This window comes from Stenella coeruleoalba (assembly GCF_951394435.1).
Source record: "Stenella coeruleoalba genome assembly, chromosome: 16".
Taxonomy (NCBI): Eukaryota; Metazoa; Chordata; class Mammalia; order Artiodactyla; family Delphinidae; genus Stenella; species Stenella coeruleoalba.
In genome coordinates, this window is record NC_137162.1 from 62,525,278 (window position 1) to 62,539,772 (window position 14,495).

The window sequence follows — 14,495 nt, forward strand, 5'->3', positions numbered from 1 at the left end:
AGTCGGGGAGGGGGAGTCTCTGGGGGAACAGCTTCTCTCCCAAAGCAAATGAGGAGCCCTCCTTATCTCTCCCCACCCCACCTCCGCCATCCTTTCAGCTGGCGCAGCAGCCGTTGGGTGGGGAGCAGAGCGCAGGGCAGCACCAGCCTGCGGAAGCGCCCCAGCTCCCGGCAGATGAAATATGGGGCTGGTGAGCCCCTGGAGACCATATGCTTTCAATAAAAGAAGACAAATAGGACCGAGATAGGCCTTGCAGCCAACCTGTTATAAATGGGTGGCAATTGGGCCAATGTACACGGGGGAAGGCCAGGGGAGGCGGGGGAAGGCCTGCTCCGTGCCAAATCCATGTGTCAGCTTCTGGGACAGGTGTGCCCAGGGGCCAGGGGCCAGGTCTCCCCCATCTGGGTTTATCACGGCAAAGGTAATATTGTGCTAACTATGAGTAAACAGTCACTGTGAAAACGAGAGAGGGTTTATCAGAGGCAAACTAGTTGGGGGGTGGCTTAACAATAAAGTTGCCCGCCTTGGGAGCAGGTGACGGCTGGCTGCGGGACTCCCGCAGTAGATGTTTTCCAAAGCACTCCACTTTACAATCTCTTGTAATTATTTATTAAACGAAATCTATTTATTATTATTTTAGCAAACACTGGAGACAGGTGGGGCTTTCTTTTCGTCGTCTCCTTTTGTTTGAAGGGCTGTTTGAAGTGGCTAGTCTCGGCCTGGGCAGCTCGCTCGCCAGATTTTTGTCTTGCCCTCTTTCAGTGTGGAGGCGAAGGCGAGAGAAAGAAGCCCCCTCCTCTGTCAAGTCATTAGCTATTCAGCCTCCTGTGGCCCCCCTCCCTTCCCCTCGTTTCTCAAAGAGCCCCCAGGCACTGCTAAGATTCCCCCCGCCGACGGGAAGGCGGCAGGGCAGACCGCTGCCTTCCTTCTTTTCCAATCTGCCCGTGGTCTCCAGGCATCAGGCTGTCGCCTCTCTCCTGGGCCCCCTCAGCCTCCAGGCAAGCCTAGGTCTCAGAGAGTTGAGGCGTGCGGGGTTCCCAAAGGCCTTAGAGGCGGTGGCCGGCCGGGGGCTTCAGGAACAGGCTCTGCTCCCGGCTGGAACAGCCCATTCACAAATACCGCCAGCGCACACTGAGTTATCACAGCCTGCGCCTCCGCCGCCAAAAGTACAGGAATTAACTTTGGAGAGGGGGCTGCGCATCCTCTACAGCTGAAAGGGAAGACGTGGATCCTTGATCTCTAATCCCCCAGGACTCCTCGACCTCCGGCCCCACCCTCCAGACCAGAGGAAGGGCTGCGGAGAGTTCTTGAGTGCCTCAAGGAGATCGCTGCCCCCCGGTCGCTGCGCGCTCCTCGCCCTGTGTTTTGCGCAAAGCAGGAGTGGTGGCAGCCCGCAAGCCCTGGAGAGCCCTGAGCTGGAATGACACTGGGGAAGCTGGATAAGAATTCTCAGAAGGTGCCAGATTTCTCTCCCAGTCAAGAAGATTCCCAAATATCCCCAGAATCTTCCCTGGTGCAGAAAGCTTGCCCTGCGGCTCTCATCAGTACACATGGGCCACCTGAGGCAAGACTGAGCCAAGGCGAGTCCCGCCTTCAGTTCTCATCTGAGGGCCACTGCAGGATGAGAGCCCTGGTTGTGGGCTGCTCTTCAGGCCTCCAGGGACCCATAGGGGTGCTTTGATCCCTTATGGCCAGGGCTCCCTCCTCGGAGCCAGGCTGGGTCCCCTAGCCCTAGGGAAGCACGCTTTGGGTTTCCTCTCTCAGATCCTAATTTGCAGGATAGAAATCAAGCAAGGCAGGTGTATAGGGTGTGAAAGTAGAGAGACGGAGCCTGAGTGCATACTGGCTCCCCTTGGCACTGGGAGATGGGGCCACTATCCTTTTTGTCCTCTGACTCTGTCATTCCTCATAGACACAGGACTTCTATCTTCTACATTTGGGGATGTCTGGTTTTGCCTTGAAAAAAAAAATTTCCCCCAATCAAAGAGAGGCAACAGCTGCAAGGGAGAATCTAGGACTAGGAGTCTTAGGACCTGAGTTCTATGTGATTCTGCTAGAACTTGCTGTGTGACCTTGTGTTGAGTCACTTACCCTTTCTGGGCCTTGACTTTCCATTTGTAAAATGGGCCTAAGGGGCTTCCCTGATGGCGCAGTGGTTGAGAGTCTGCCTGCCGATGCAGGGGACACGGGTTCGTGCCCCGATCTGGGAGGATCCCACATGCCGCGGAGTGGCTAGGCCCGTGAGCCGCTGGGCCTGCGCGTCCAGAGCCTGTGCTCCGCAATGGGAGAGGCCACAATGGTGAGAGGCCCGCGTAGCGCAAAAAAAAAAAAAAAAAAAAAAAAAAAAAATGGGCCTAAGGTTCTTACGACTAGAAGACAAGTTTGGAGCAAGTTGTGACCTAAGGGAGGAGCAGCAGCAAAATGTGGAACTCAGGAGTCTCGGCAGGGTCCCTTTGTTGGTCTGGAGCCTGGCTCCTAGCTTCAGTTCCCAAGCAACAAGGGAAGGAGCCTCTGCCAACAGCACAGCAGCTGAGATCCTGAGGACAGCACCGTTGCCTCCACGCAGACCTAGAGCCCTGGCTCCCTGGCTCCCAAGCATATCCACCCTCTCTCTGCCTCAAGGTAACTTCGCCCTCCGAGCAGACTGGGCAAGTGTCAAGAGGCTGTCACTAGGGCAGATATGCAGACTTACTTACCTCATTCCCTCACCCTATCCCCTCAGTTTCCCTGCCGGGTCCTGCCCCCCTCTGCCACCTTCCAGAGGCTCAGGTTATCTGGTTCCGCCAGAAAGTGAAGCCTTCGGGGCCTGCAGGGACTTAATCCAGACCCGGGTCTTCCCAGACTCGGCTTTCTCCCCGGGGGCACACTCACCCTGACTGACCAGAAGCAGAAGACCACAGGGTGTCCAAAGCAGAGACAAAGGGACAGGCGGGGGAAGAAAGGAGGGATGGTGTGTTCAGGCTCACTTTTATTTCCACACATTGCTAACTGGGGGTCTTGAAGACACCCTGCCTTGTGCTCACTGCCTGACCCCTGCCTAGGGGTTTGCACCAGGTAGTGCAGGCAGCCCCTGCCGGCCTGTGATTGGACAGGAGGACTAAGGGGAGAAAGAGTTGATCTGCTTCTTGAAGCACCAGCACTCCAGGGGCATTTAAAATACACAGGGGCTCGCTGTGAACTCCTGGCCCTCTCCTGACCCCCTCTCATCTGAGCTCTTCCCCCACAGGCCCCGGCAGATTGCTAGGGTACTGTCCACAATTGGCAGTGGTGGAATGCCCCTGGAGGTCCCACCATAGCCACCCTCCAACTCTGAGGCACGATAAAAATGTCTTAGGTTTCTGATGGGTGGTGGGATGAGGGGAGAGGTTCTAAGCACCTACATCTGAGCATGGGGCATCATCTCAGGGCATGGTGGGGGGCTCATCATCCCCAGGCAAAGGTCTCTAAGTGGCAGGGACATAGGCAGGATCTCTCTCTGTGGTCACCCTGTGCCTCCTCCCCAAATAGAAAGGGTCAGTGAAACATCACCCTCTGTATTTCCTAACCTGACCCATAGAGGAGGAGAGCAGAATGGCACTAGGAATTAGTGGCTGCTCCTCCAAGCTGACAGGACACCTGGCTCCTTGTCCTTTCAGAGTGGTTTGGGGGCAAGCTGCCTCCTTTCTGAGCCTCAGTTTCCCCTTGTGTAACACACGGGGATTGACCTACCCTACTGACTTCTCAAAGCCCCCTTCAGGGTACCAAGAAAGGGTCTGGACAGATGCCAAGGAAAGTCAGAATGGAGCAAAGCGGTTTGGGGCCGCCAGACGCGAGCTAGACAAGGCCCTTCTCACTGGGCGAGGCTCTTTGAGGAACCGAGAGTTGCTGGGACAGAGCCCGCGGGGAGAAAGCAAACAGAGCGACATTCCCCTCCCCCGACCCCATCCATCCCTTTGTCCGGAATCCAGCTGTGCCCCTCGAAGGGCGGAGCGGGCTCGCGTGGCGCGGCCCCCTGGCCCGGGCGCTGATTGGACGGCGGCGCGGGCAGCAGCGGGGCAGGCACGCTCCTAGCCCGGGCGCAGCAGATAAAGCGTGCCAAGGGGGCACACGACTGGCGGCTCAGAAAATCTGCAGGGTCTCGCAGCCGCGCCAAAAGAGAGCAACAGAGGCCCGGGGCCCCCTTTACACTTTTCTTCTCTGGGGCCGAAGAAACTTTCCAGCGGCAGCGCCTGCTTCTCAGCTGAACTTGCAGACGAAAAAGCCAGCGCAGCTCACCGCTGCTCTCACTGCCTACGGCTCTCTACCCCTTTGCGCCCTACAGCAAGGTAACGCCTGGAGCCACAGAGCGATGAGCAGAGGGGAAAGGGGGTCCTCTGGTCCGGCGGGGGTGGGGGGTGGCTTTCTCTCGATTTTTCCCACCTGGCCCCAGGATTGGGAACTGCGCTCGGGTGACTGACCCACTCTTACCCTTACCTCTTACCCCGCCGCAGGATGACGCCTCATCCCTCGTGTGCGCCAGGTGTCCTAGTGACCCACGAGACGGAGCAGCCCTTCCCGGGTGTCTCGGACGACGAAGTGACCTGCGTCGCATCCGCTCCGCCCAGCCCCGCTCGCTTGCAGGGGAACTGCGCCGAGACGGAAGGGGGCGGTTGCCGAGGGTCCTCAAGGAAGCTCCGTGCGCGACGCGGAGGGCGCAGCCGCCCCAAGAGTGAATTGGCTCTGAGCAAGCAGCGACGGAGCCGGCGCAAGAAGGCCAACGACCGCGAGCGCAATCGGATGCACAACCTCAACTCCGCTCTGGACGCGCTGCGCGGCGTCTTGCCCACCTTCCCGGACGATGCGAAGCTCACCAAAATCGAGACGCTGCGCTTCGCTCACAATTACATCTGGGCGCTGACGCAGACGCTGCGCATAGCGGACCACAGCCTCTACGGGCTGGAGTCGCTTGCGCCTCCCTGCGAGGAGCTGGCCAGCCCGGACGGCTGCTCCCCGGGAGACTGGGGTTCCCTCTATTCCCCGGTCTCCCAGGAGGGCAGCCTGAGTCCCGCCGCCTCGCTGGAGGAGCGCCCCGGGCTACAGGCGCCTGCTTCCCCTGCCTGCCTGCACCCTGGCGCCCTGGCTTTTTCAGACTTTCTATGAAGGGGCCTATCCGCTGCTGGGCAGTGGGTGATGGTAGAAAGGGAAGGGGCGGAAGCCGTCGGAGACGCCCGGTGGAGGCCCTCAGGCGTACTTGCTCCTGCTGCCTCTGGCTCGCTGACCCCTGGCGGGCCCAGGCGCCCAAGAGGGTGGCAGGCCGGGTTCAATCCCTTGGTCCTCTGCGCCGAGCCAACTGCAACCCTCTGCCGCTGCCCGCGCGAGTGGGCACTGCAGGCTCCGCGCGTTTTAGGCCCTCTCCCTGTGGCCACCCCAAAATCTCGTGCAGAAAAGACGAGGATGATAGCACTACACAGCAGGTGACACCCACTGTCTCCGCCACCCTACCGCCACTGAAGTCTGTCTGCCCGTCTCTCTCTTACCACTCCTCCCCCAATGCGGCTTAATCCAATATTTGGTTTCTCAGCACTTGCTCCTGTTGCCCAGCGTGTCTTCTTCAAGGATGCCGCCGACCTCCTCTAGTCCCTATCAAGCCCCGGGGTTTGGGCCTCTCTACTCTGCCTTAATTCACGAAGGCGATCCTCTGCCTTCTCCTTGTGCAATTTCCTGGAGCCATTGCCCTCCCAGGGGCGGGAGACGAGGCTATGAACAGGGGGAGCGCCTCCACCACCACCCTGCAAACTGAAGCACCCTTGTCTTAAAAAAATCAGTTTGTAAATTATCTGATATCTTTTGAAATGAATTTTTGTCTGGTAAATTATATGGCCCCTCCCCTGTTTTACACGTTTGTATTTATTGATGAGATTTCACAGTGGGAAAAGTTTTTATGTTGTACATAAGATGATTTAGGGACTGGTGAATGAGATTTTGAACCAATAAAAAGAAGCCTGAGCAAGGTAACTTGACGGTGCAGAGGGGAGGGGCCAGCCTCTGTGGCTGGGGTTGGGGGAGGAGGGCCCTGTCCAAGGAGAGGGATGAGAGTTTTTCTGGGGATCTGGGGCCGCTCCTGAGGCCTGGTCTGAGAAACTATGGCGCTAGGCTGGAGGCCAGGCAGACTGCATTCTCAGGGCAAGTCAGCTATACACACTTGGAAAGGAAGAGCTGGAAGGCTCTTAAAAATCATTGGCTCAGCCCCCTTGTTTTATTTATGGGGCAGCGACTTGTCTTTTTCCAAACAGTGGTTTAGGAGAAAGACAAGCCTCCAACTAGGGTTACTCACTGGTGGTGCTGACCCTTTCCCCTATGCCACTAGCCTGGATTTAGAGTGACTGTTGCATTGGGGGAAGGGAGGGAGTAATAACCCTGCAGCAGGGTCAGAACCCTCAGAAATGCTGGTAGGCTGGGCATCCCAGGAATTTTCCCAAAGTGCTTAGAGCCCAAGCCCATCTTCTGAGCTCATTTTACGCTGCCGCCGGTGCTGAGGCTGTGGCATTAGACTCATGGAACTAAGCAGCAGGGAGTAGAGAAAGTGGAGGGTCCGGCTGCAGTCTCTGACACCTCCCAACACCCAGCAAACTTGACTGAATAAACTACTATTCTTTTCAAGGAACTAGTCAAGGTTTCCAGCCCCATGTTCTCTATTACTTCCAAGGTAGAGTAGGGCTGATGCACAGTGACACTGACATGTCCCCAGAGCACTGCTGGAGCAGCCCTACATTAGCTTCCAAGACCCCCAGGACCTCTGGGAAGCAGGTTTGAGCTCTAAGAACCCAGGCCTGACTCTCAGGAACAGGAAAATGGAAGGTGGGCACACTACCCTACGAGTTGAACCCCGGAGGCCTCCTTGGATTGGCCCGGGGTGCCAGGGGAAGAAGCGAGCCAACCCCAGTGGGGAATGCATAGCACAGTCAGGAGCTGGGAGTGGTTGGGTAGGGTAGGTTGCTTTCCAGTGTTAGAGTGCAAAGGTGGTGGCTTTGCAGGGGTTAATGCCTCTTGTGTCTGCCTCTTATGCCCTCCCCGCTTCAAATTGAGCTATTCCTTTCTCCTCTATTCCTAGGTCCCTAGAGGTGGCTCGGAGGAGATAAGTCTTAGTTATCAGGGCCTGGATTGGGGGGGGCGGGGACGGGGACACTGCAAACGAATGAATGAGGCTGTTGTATTTCATGGCTTTAATCTGGAAGGAAAAGATTAATGGGTTATTGGTGACTTCTGCAGCAGCCAATTTTCCACCTGGGGCACCGCCCTGGGGCAGGTGTCGGCAGCTCCAAGTTGCACAGACCAAGCCAGGGTCTGCTAATTACTGGGCATTGGGGGGAGGGGTGGAAAGACATAAAAATCAGGAAGGTCCATCTCTGTCCTCCGAGGACAATAGCAAGTATATAGACAAAATCATTCAAGGCTAAAAAACATTGGTGCTGAGTGGAGGTAGGAGCCACAGAAGGGACAGTGGGACTGTTATCTGCAGCCAGATTGGGAAGCTTGCCAGAGAAGGTGGCATTCTGGGCCAGGACTAAAGGTTTGGAGAGGAAGTCCTCAAGCAGGAAGATCATTCTTCCTGTGAAAGGCTGTGGGAAGTAGTGTTCAAATAGGCAAGGGACTCCTTTGGTGCAAACGACTTCCAGAAGCAGAAAAAGTGTTGACCCTGTGTTCCAGGTGGAGACACCCACTGCCCAGTCCCTCTCCTGCTTGTGAGGGTGCTCATTAAGGAGCTATTAGTCACCCAACACACGGAGACTCGTCCTTCACCCCACAAATTAAAAAAAAAAAGTACTATTTAACCAACTCGAATGCTGGGCTGCCACCTTGGGTTGGGGTAGATTTGATCCCCCAGAGCTGTCAGCTCTAGTCTCCAAGTCCGGAGGAGGTGGAGGAAGGTTTAGGGCTCCTTGCCCAGGATGAGTTCCATCAAGGCGCATGGAACCGTATTGAGATGGGAAACCTCATCCACGCCTCTTTCCAAAGAGCCCCTCATCAAGAAGGGCGAGGAAACATTTCTGGGTGGCGCCTACAACTAGCCCAGTGGCATCACCACCACGCCCCCCCCACCCACCCATCCTCGGGCATTTTGCATTTGGTGGCTTTTACAATTGGTCAGGCTGCTCTGGGTCTCAGCTGGAAGCCCACCCACTACACCTCAGCTAGAGTGGCTGCAGGGCCTCCCGTGGTCTGAGGTCGTCGCCTGCGCCCTAGCTCCCCAAAACCTAGACAGGGTCCCAAGCGGGGCCAGGAAGGATGCTCCGGTCAAAGGACTCTTCCCCCTCTTGTGCCTTTGTCTGAGCCCTGGCTTCCAGAAAAACAGCACATGAATCTTGCGGCCACCCCATCCCACCCCGTCCGCACACACAAGCAGGTAGATTTATGGTGTCCTGCCCCCATCCCACCCCATCCCCAAGCCGGCTGCAGGCGGAGGACAAAGCGTCCCAGGGCTATTGGAATGCTAATGTCTGGGAGCCTGGCCGCAGGGCTGGCACAAAGGCAGGCGGGGCCGGGGGAGCACACAACCCCACAGACGCCCTCTGCCCCTCCTCTCACCCAAAGGCCACACTGCCCGGCTGTGTGACCTTGGACAAGTCTCTGAGCCTCAGCTAATTCACATGAGAAGCTGGAGAGAGTCCCTAATACCCTTTCACTGGATTTCTGGGTGCTTAAGAGAAGGCCTTGCTTATGATGGACGGAATTATAGGCCCGGGCGACCCCGGAAAAGTGACAGTGGGAAAAAGCCTTTAGACTCAGGGTAACAGTGTGTGTACAGTGTGTGTGTGGGCGAGAGGGAGAGGAGATTCGACTGAGAATGCGGTGCAGAACAAATGCTGAGTATATTATAATTACATTTTACATATATGTAATTAAGATTCTCTGTCATGTTTCTTTTCCCTCTCCTCCCCTTTTAAATATCTGCAGACTGTACTCAAGAAGGAGTGGGGGGCGTCAGGGACACTCACTCACCTTACTTGCCTGCTCCACCTTCAAAGGGCCAAAAGCACAGACTGTGGGAGACTTGGGGCTGGACACTTGTTATCTCAGGTCCCCTCCTACAGCCAGTGAGGGGGGCAAGGCAGGATGGTGACACCCATGGAAATAGAGACCCAAAGTCTTGGAAGTAGGTGACGTGCCCAAGGCCCTCAATCACTCAGTGAGTTACTGGAGCAAGCTAAAAGTATGACCCTGGCTCTAGGCTAGTAGTTTAGAGCTGTCTCCCTCTGTGCCAACTCAGTCTCTAGGTGTTTATGTACTGACTTGAGCTGTGTCCTCTGGGTCTTGTAAGACCAAGAGACTCCCTCGCGCTTTGGCCGCTCTCCGAAACCCTAGCGAGATTCACAGGCTGCTGTGTGCCCCCTCTGCTTCTGCGATCCGAGGACCAAAGCGGTGGGAGAGAGCGTATGCCTGGCTAACAATGTCGGGCACCGAGGTCCTGAAAAGCGGCGGCGTGCCCCTGACCATGGTGCTGAAATGACTGCATCGGTTCAGAGGAGAGACGCTCCTGGGAACTTGGCGTTCTCAGTAAGGAAAACCACCTATCAACAGCCTCTGCCCACCTTTCCAGTGCTGAGTCCCTAGGGAGCCCCCTGTGGATATGTAGACCCAGAAGGCTGTCGGTTTCCTTGATATGGTGGTGAAAGCACAGACTCTGTTGCTAATAACTGACTGTATGACCGACCCCAGACAGGCCCTTTTCTCATCTAGGACAAAGAAAATTCCCTTATAAATGATGGAGTTAGAATTGAGTTAGTTACCAGCTGAGGAATTTCTGACAGCATATGAGAGGTCTGAAGTGGAACAATATTGGAAGTTTAGGATGCAGCAGCCCTAACTGGAAAACTGGTTTGGAACTTTGCCCTCGATAATTTTTGAAGACAATCTAGGTTAAGCAAGAGCAAAGTGTCATTGTTTGCCTTTGATAGGGGGGTGGGAAGGGGGCATTCTCCATACATATTCTTTTTTAACTTTGCAACTTCCTTATATAATAGTTTGTATTTTGGTTATTTGCTGCCCTGGATACTTTCAGGAAGAATGAATTAAATACTCAGGGTGAGTGAGTTCGGTCTAAGATGTGAAGTTTTCAGCTATGAAAACAGGAAAAATATACGACATTTTAACTTGACTGTGGATGATGACGGTTGCATGTTTCTAATTTGTATGTGTTTCCATCTTTGTGACAAGATGCTTTAATAAATCTCTTAAGTATTAAAAGGGAGGGGTCTCATTCTTCGGGTTAAAATGAAATTTTAGTTATTCCAAGAACAAAGACGAAAGGAAGCCCTCCAAACACATACATAAATGGCAGAGTGGTTAAGAACAGTTACTTCAGAATCACACAGACATTAGTTCAAAGCCTGGTACTGCCACTAACTAGTGGGTTTCAATTATACCCCTTTGCCTCCCTAAGGCCCCTTTTCCTCACCTGTAGGGTTGGGACAATAAGTAGTAGCCACTTAATTGGGCTGATTAAATGTGCTTGCTTTTAGTGCACATTAAGCTGCCATAAATGGTGATTATTATTATTATTAACATCTTCATTTGTCTCAAATTCTTCTCATTCTCCCAGGATATTTTGGGATGGAGGAGGTTGCTTTTGTATGAATTTGAATCTCCTGTGCAGTGCAAGCTGGCACAAAGGCCAAGGGCCACCCACCCCTTCCCGGTGACCCTCCCCAGCTGTGATCTACCTTTCCCATGCTCCAGGATTATACATCCAGATGTCACTTGGGCACCCCAAATGAGACATGTTCAAAATGGAATTACTCTCCCCTAACTCCAAACTAATGCTGCCTCTTGTACCTGATCTCACTAACTAGCATCACCCAGTCATCCGTACTGGAAATCTAGGGTTCATCTTGATTCTTCTCTCTTACTACCCACAACCGATTAACCTTTAAGACCTGCTGATTTGTCCTTCCCCCTATTTCTTGAACCTGGCCTCTCCTTTACCTCCTTATGATGACGTCTCTAGTTCAGGCTCTCAACTTTCACATGGAGAGACTGCCCAACTGATTTCTCTACCTTTTTTTTTTTTTTTTTTTTTTTGCGGTACGCGGGCCTCTCACTGTTGTGGCCTCTCCAGTTGCGGAGCACAAGCTCCGGACGTGCAGGCTCAGCGGCCATGGCTCACGGGCCCAGACGCTCTGCGGCATGTGGGATCTTCCCGGACCGGGGCACGAACCCGTGTCCCCCGCATTGGCAGGCGGACTCTCAACCACTGCACCACCAGGGAAGCCCCCTGATTTCTCTACCTTTAATCTCAATACTTGTCCCTATACCCTCCATGCTGCAGCCACAGAAACATGCAAATATAAGACTGTCACTCTCCTGTTTAAAATTTTCAAATGGTTCCAATCATCCCTGGGATAAAGCTCACGTTCCAATAGAGAAGGATGTTGTAATGTGAGCTTTGATGTGATATGGATCTGGGTTCAATTCCCATCTGGTTCACCAATTATCAGTATGACTCATGAACAAGTTCCTTAGCCTTTCTCTCAATCTCTTCAACTGTAAAGCAGGGATAATAATATTACCTTATGGAGTTTAGATTAAAGTAAACCCAGGCTGCTATACCAGACTCACCAATAATTCATTCTGAGGTGAGCATTCCATGTGAGTGGATAACTCTGCTCTGTGGCATCACTCAGGGACCCACACTCCTTCCATCTTCTTCCTCCCCCAGCTCCTAGGTCCCTGCCATCCACATGATTGAGGCTCATTGCCATGGGTCCCAGCCAGTGGGAAGGGGAAATAAGTCATGGAGGAGCCTCACCCGCAGTCTTAAAGCTTAGACTCAGAAGTAGCATGTTTCACCTCTGCTAACACTCCACTGGGAGTACATGATCGTATCCCCTCAACCTAACTGGAAGAGGGGCTATGTGCCTAGGAAGAAGTGAAGAATGGGTTCTGGCAGGTGATGAGCAGTCTTCACCACAGGACTGTTGTCAGGATTACATTGGATTATATGTGCTAATATTTGTTTTTATCATCACGAATCACTCGTGCTTATGACCAGAGTCCTGCTGCAACAGCCTTTCTTTCATAATGTCTTGCTTGCCTTGGCATTTACCCTCAGAAATACTGACCTGCTTGAAGTCTTACCCTTAAACACAGTCAGTACCACTTCCATGCTTTTTTCCCACACTGCTGTCCCTGCCCAAACCCTCATTTCCCCCTCCCCAAATCTCCAACGTGGATATCACCTCTTCTCAGAATCTTCCTCTGAACTATTCCTCCCTCCTTGCTCCTGCTTCCATAATATCCTGTGCATAAGAATATCCTTGCACTTTCCAGGTAGCATTTGTGATTATCTGTTTGCTATGTGTGCCCTCCACTGGCAAAAGGAAGTGTCCTTCCTGTCTCCAGTGAGTACCCATTCTCAACCATATGCCACATGTTTTTAGAATGAATTAGAGTAAATGAATTGACTGACTGAATGAAAGGTATTTCAATTATATGTTAGAAATTTCTATCCTTCCCCCGACTGGCTGCTGTATAAAGGTCAATGAATATTTGTTGAATAAGTGAATGAATAAATTAATAAATTATACAGAGACCCATTACCCTTCCTGCATCATACCCTCCTCGGCACCAAAATAGCCTGTCTTTGGCTGCCAATAGGTTTATTTTAGAAGATGCCCCAACTGATTTGGTGAGACTGGGTTATCACAAGAGTATCATTGCTTCTGAGATCACCAGTAACAATTCCAATCCCTCCTAAGATAGTCCATTAGAGCATGAAGCTTGGCATCTATCTCAACTCCAGCACTTCCTAATTCTATCACATGAGCAAGTTACTTAGCCTCTCCAAGCCTCCATATATAAAAATTTCTCCAAATAACAACATGAAGAAGACCACACCTACCTCATAGGGTTTTATGAGGATTCAGATGAGATGACAGGAATGTCCATACACTTCACGTGCCTGCCTGCAATTTAAAGCAGACCTCATTATAATTCCCGCCCCATCTCCATCGTAAGCCTACAGAAGGCTAGCTAAGAAGGCAGAGACCAGGACTGACTTTCCCACATTAACCAGGGAGAGTTTATATGACTTGCCCAAGCCTGTTCATTATGGAGACAAACTGATGCTCCTGCTATTCTAACATCATCACCAGCTATAGTACCTCTGTCCTACTAGTTATCTATTGCTGCATAACAAATTACAAAAAAACTCTATTACTTAAAACAAGAAACATTTATTTTGTGGGTCTTCTGTAGGTGAGGAATCCAGGCATAGCTTAGGTAGGCATCCCTCACTCCAAGTGTCCCATGAGGCTGCAGTCAGGGTGTCAGCCAAGAATGTAGTCTTACCTGTTGGATTCGCTGGGGCCGGATCCACTTCCAAGCTCACTCATGTGGCTGTTAGCAGGACTCAATGCCCCGAGGGCCATTGGACTGAGGGCCTCAGTTCCTCAGTGGCTTTAGACCAGAAGCTTTCCTCAGTTCCTTGCCACGTGGCCCTCTCCATAGGGCAGCTCACAACATGGAAACTGGCTTCCTTCAACGCAAACAAACAAGAGGTAGAGGGACACCCAAGACGGAAGCCACAGTCTCTTTGTAATCTAATCTCACAAGTGACATCTCATCCCTCTGCCACATTCTATTCACTAGAAATGACTAAATCCAGGCCACAGCCAAGGTGAGCGGATTGCACAAGGGCACGAATACCAGGAAGCATGGATCACTGGGGTCCATCTTAGAGGCTGCCCATCACAGCGGCAGTAGCAGAATATTTGCTGCCTGCCTTCTACACCCTAGAGACAGACAGACAAACACACATGTGCACGCACATGTGTGCACTCACACACATATACCTCCCTAGGACCAAATATATCAAAGTTCAAAAGAAGAAAGCCTAGGTGATTTGACTCCTGGGCCTAAAGCAGATGTCTCTCTGCCTCCCGGTGCTGGGTCTGTTTCCAAGAAGGGCCCAGGAGGGGCACCATTAAGTGAGCACTGGAGCTACCCCAGCTGATCTCTGACATCCGTTTACTGCTTTCACAGGCCTTCCCACCCCCACTCTCGGAGGCAGAGATTTAGGACGTCTGGAGCCTGGACACCGTACCCACTGAAGGGAAATTTACTGCCTCTAGAGAACCAGAGCCTGACTTGGGGTCTTGAATGCATCTTTTTCCCCTTTGCCTCTGCTTTATTAGGTTAATCATTGCTTGAATCGGTTGCCATGGTTTGGGCAAACCCATGGTGACTCTATAATGAAGCCTGAAAGACTTGGACCCCATTTATCATCCCCAGCGTTTGGGAGGCCCAGAGTCTCATTTGCCTGCCCCAGGGTCTGAGCACCACCATTCTGCGTGGGGCCCCTATCCTCCTTTTGAATGAGGAATGAACATGTGGTGACTTGGAAGAGAAGAGGATACCCACACAGGTGGAGTGAGCAGGGCATTGCACATTCCCCACCACACACACACACACACACACACACACACACACACACTTATATTTTCCACTCTAGGAGTCCGGACACAGACCAAACACACAGG

General features: G+C 52.8%; 1 protein-coding gene across 1 annotated transcript; it reads left to right on the top strand.

Annotated features, from left to right (window-relative positions):
- Positions 1-4,470: 4,470 nt before the first annotated feature.
- Positions 4,471-5,359, top strand: NEUROG3 (neurogenin 3; the record flags this gene model as incomplete). The annotated part of the gene is made up of 1 exon (XM_079900282.1): positions 4,471-5,359. The coding sequence occupies one exon, from the start codon at positions 4,471-4,473 to the stop codon at positions 5,116-5,118; it is 648 nt and encodes a 215-aa protein (XP_079756408.1). The 3' UTR covers positions 5,119-5,359.
- Positions 5,360-14,495: the final 9,136 nt, after the last annotated feature.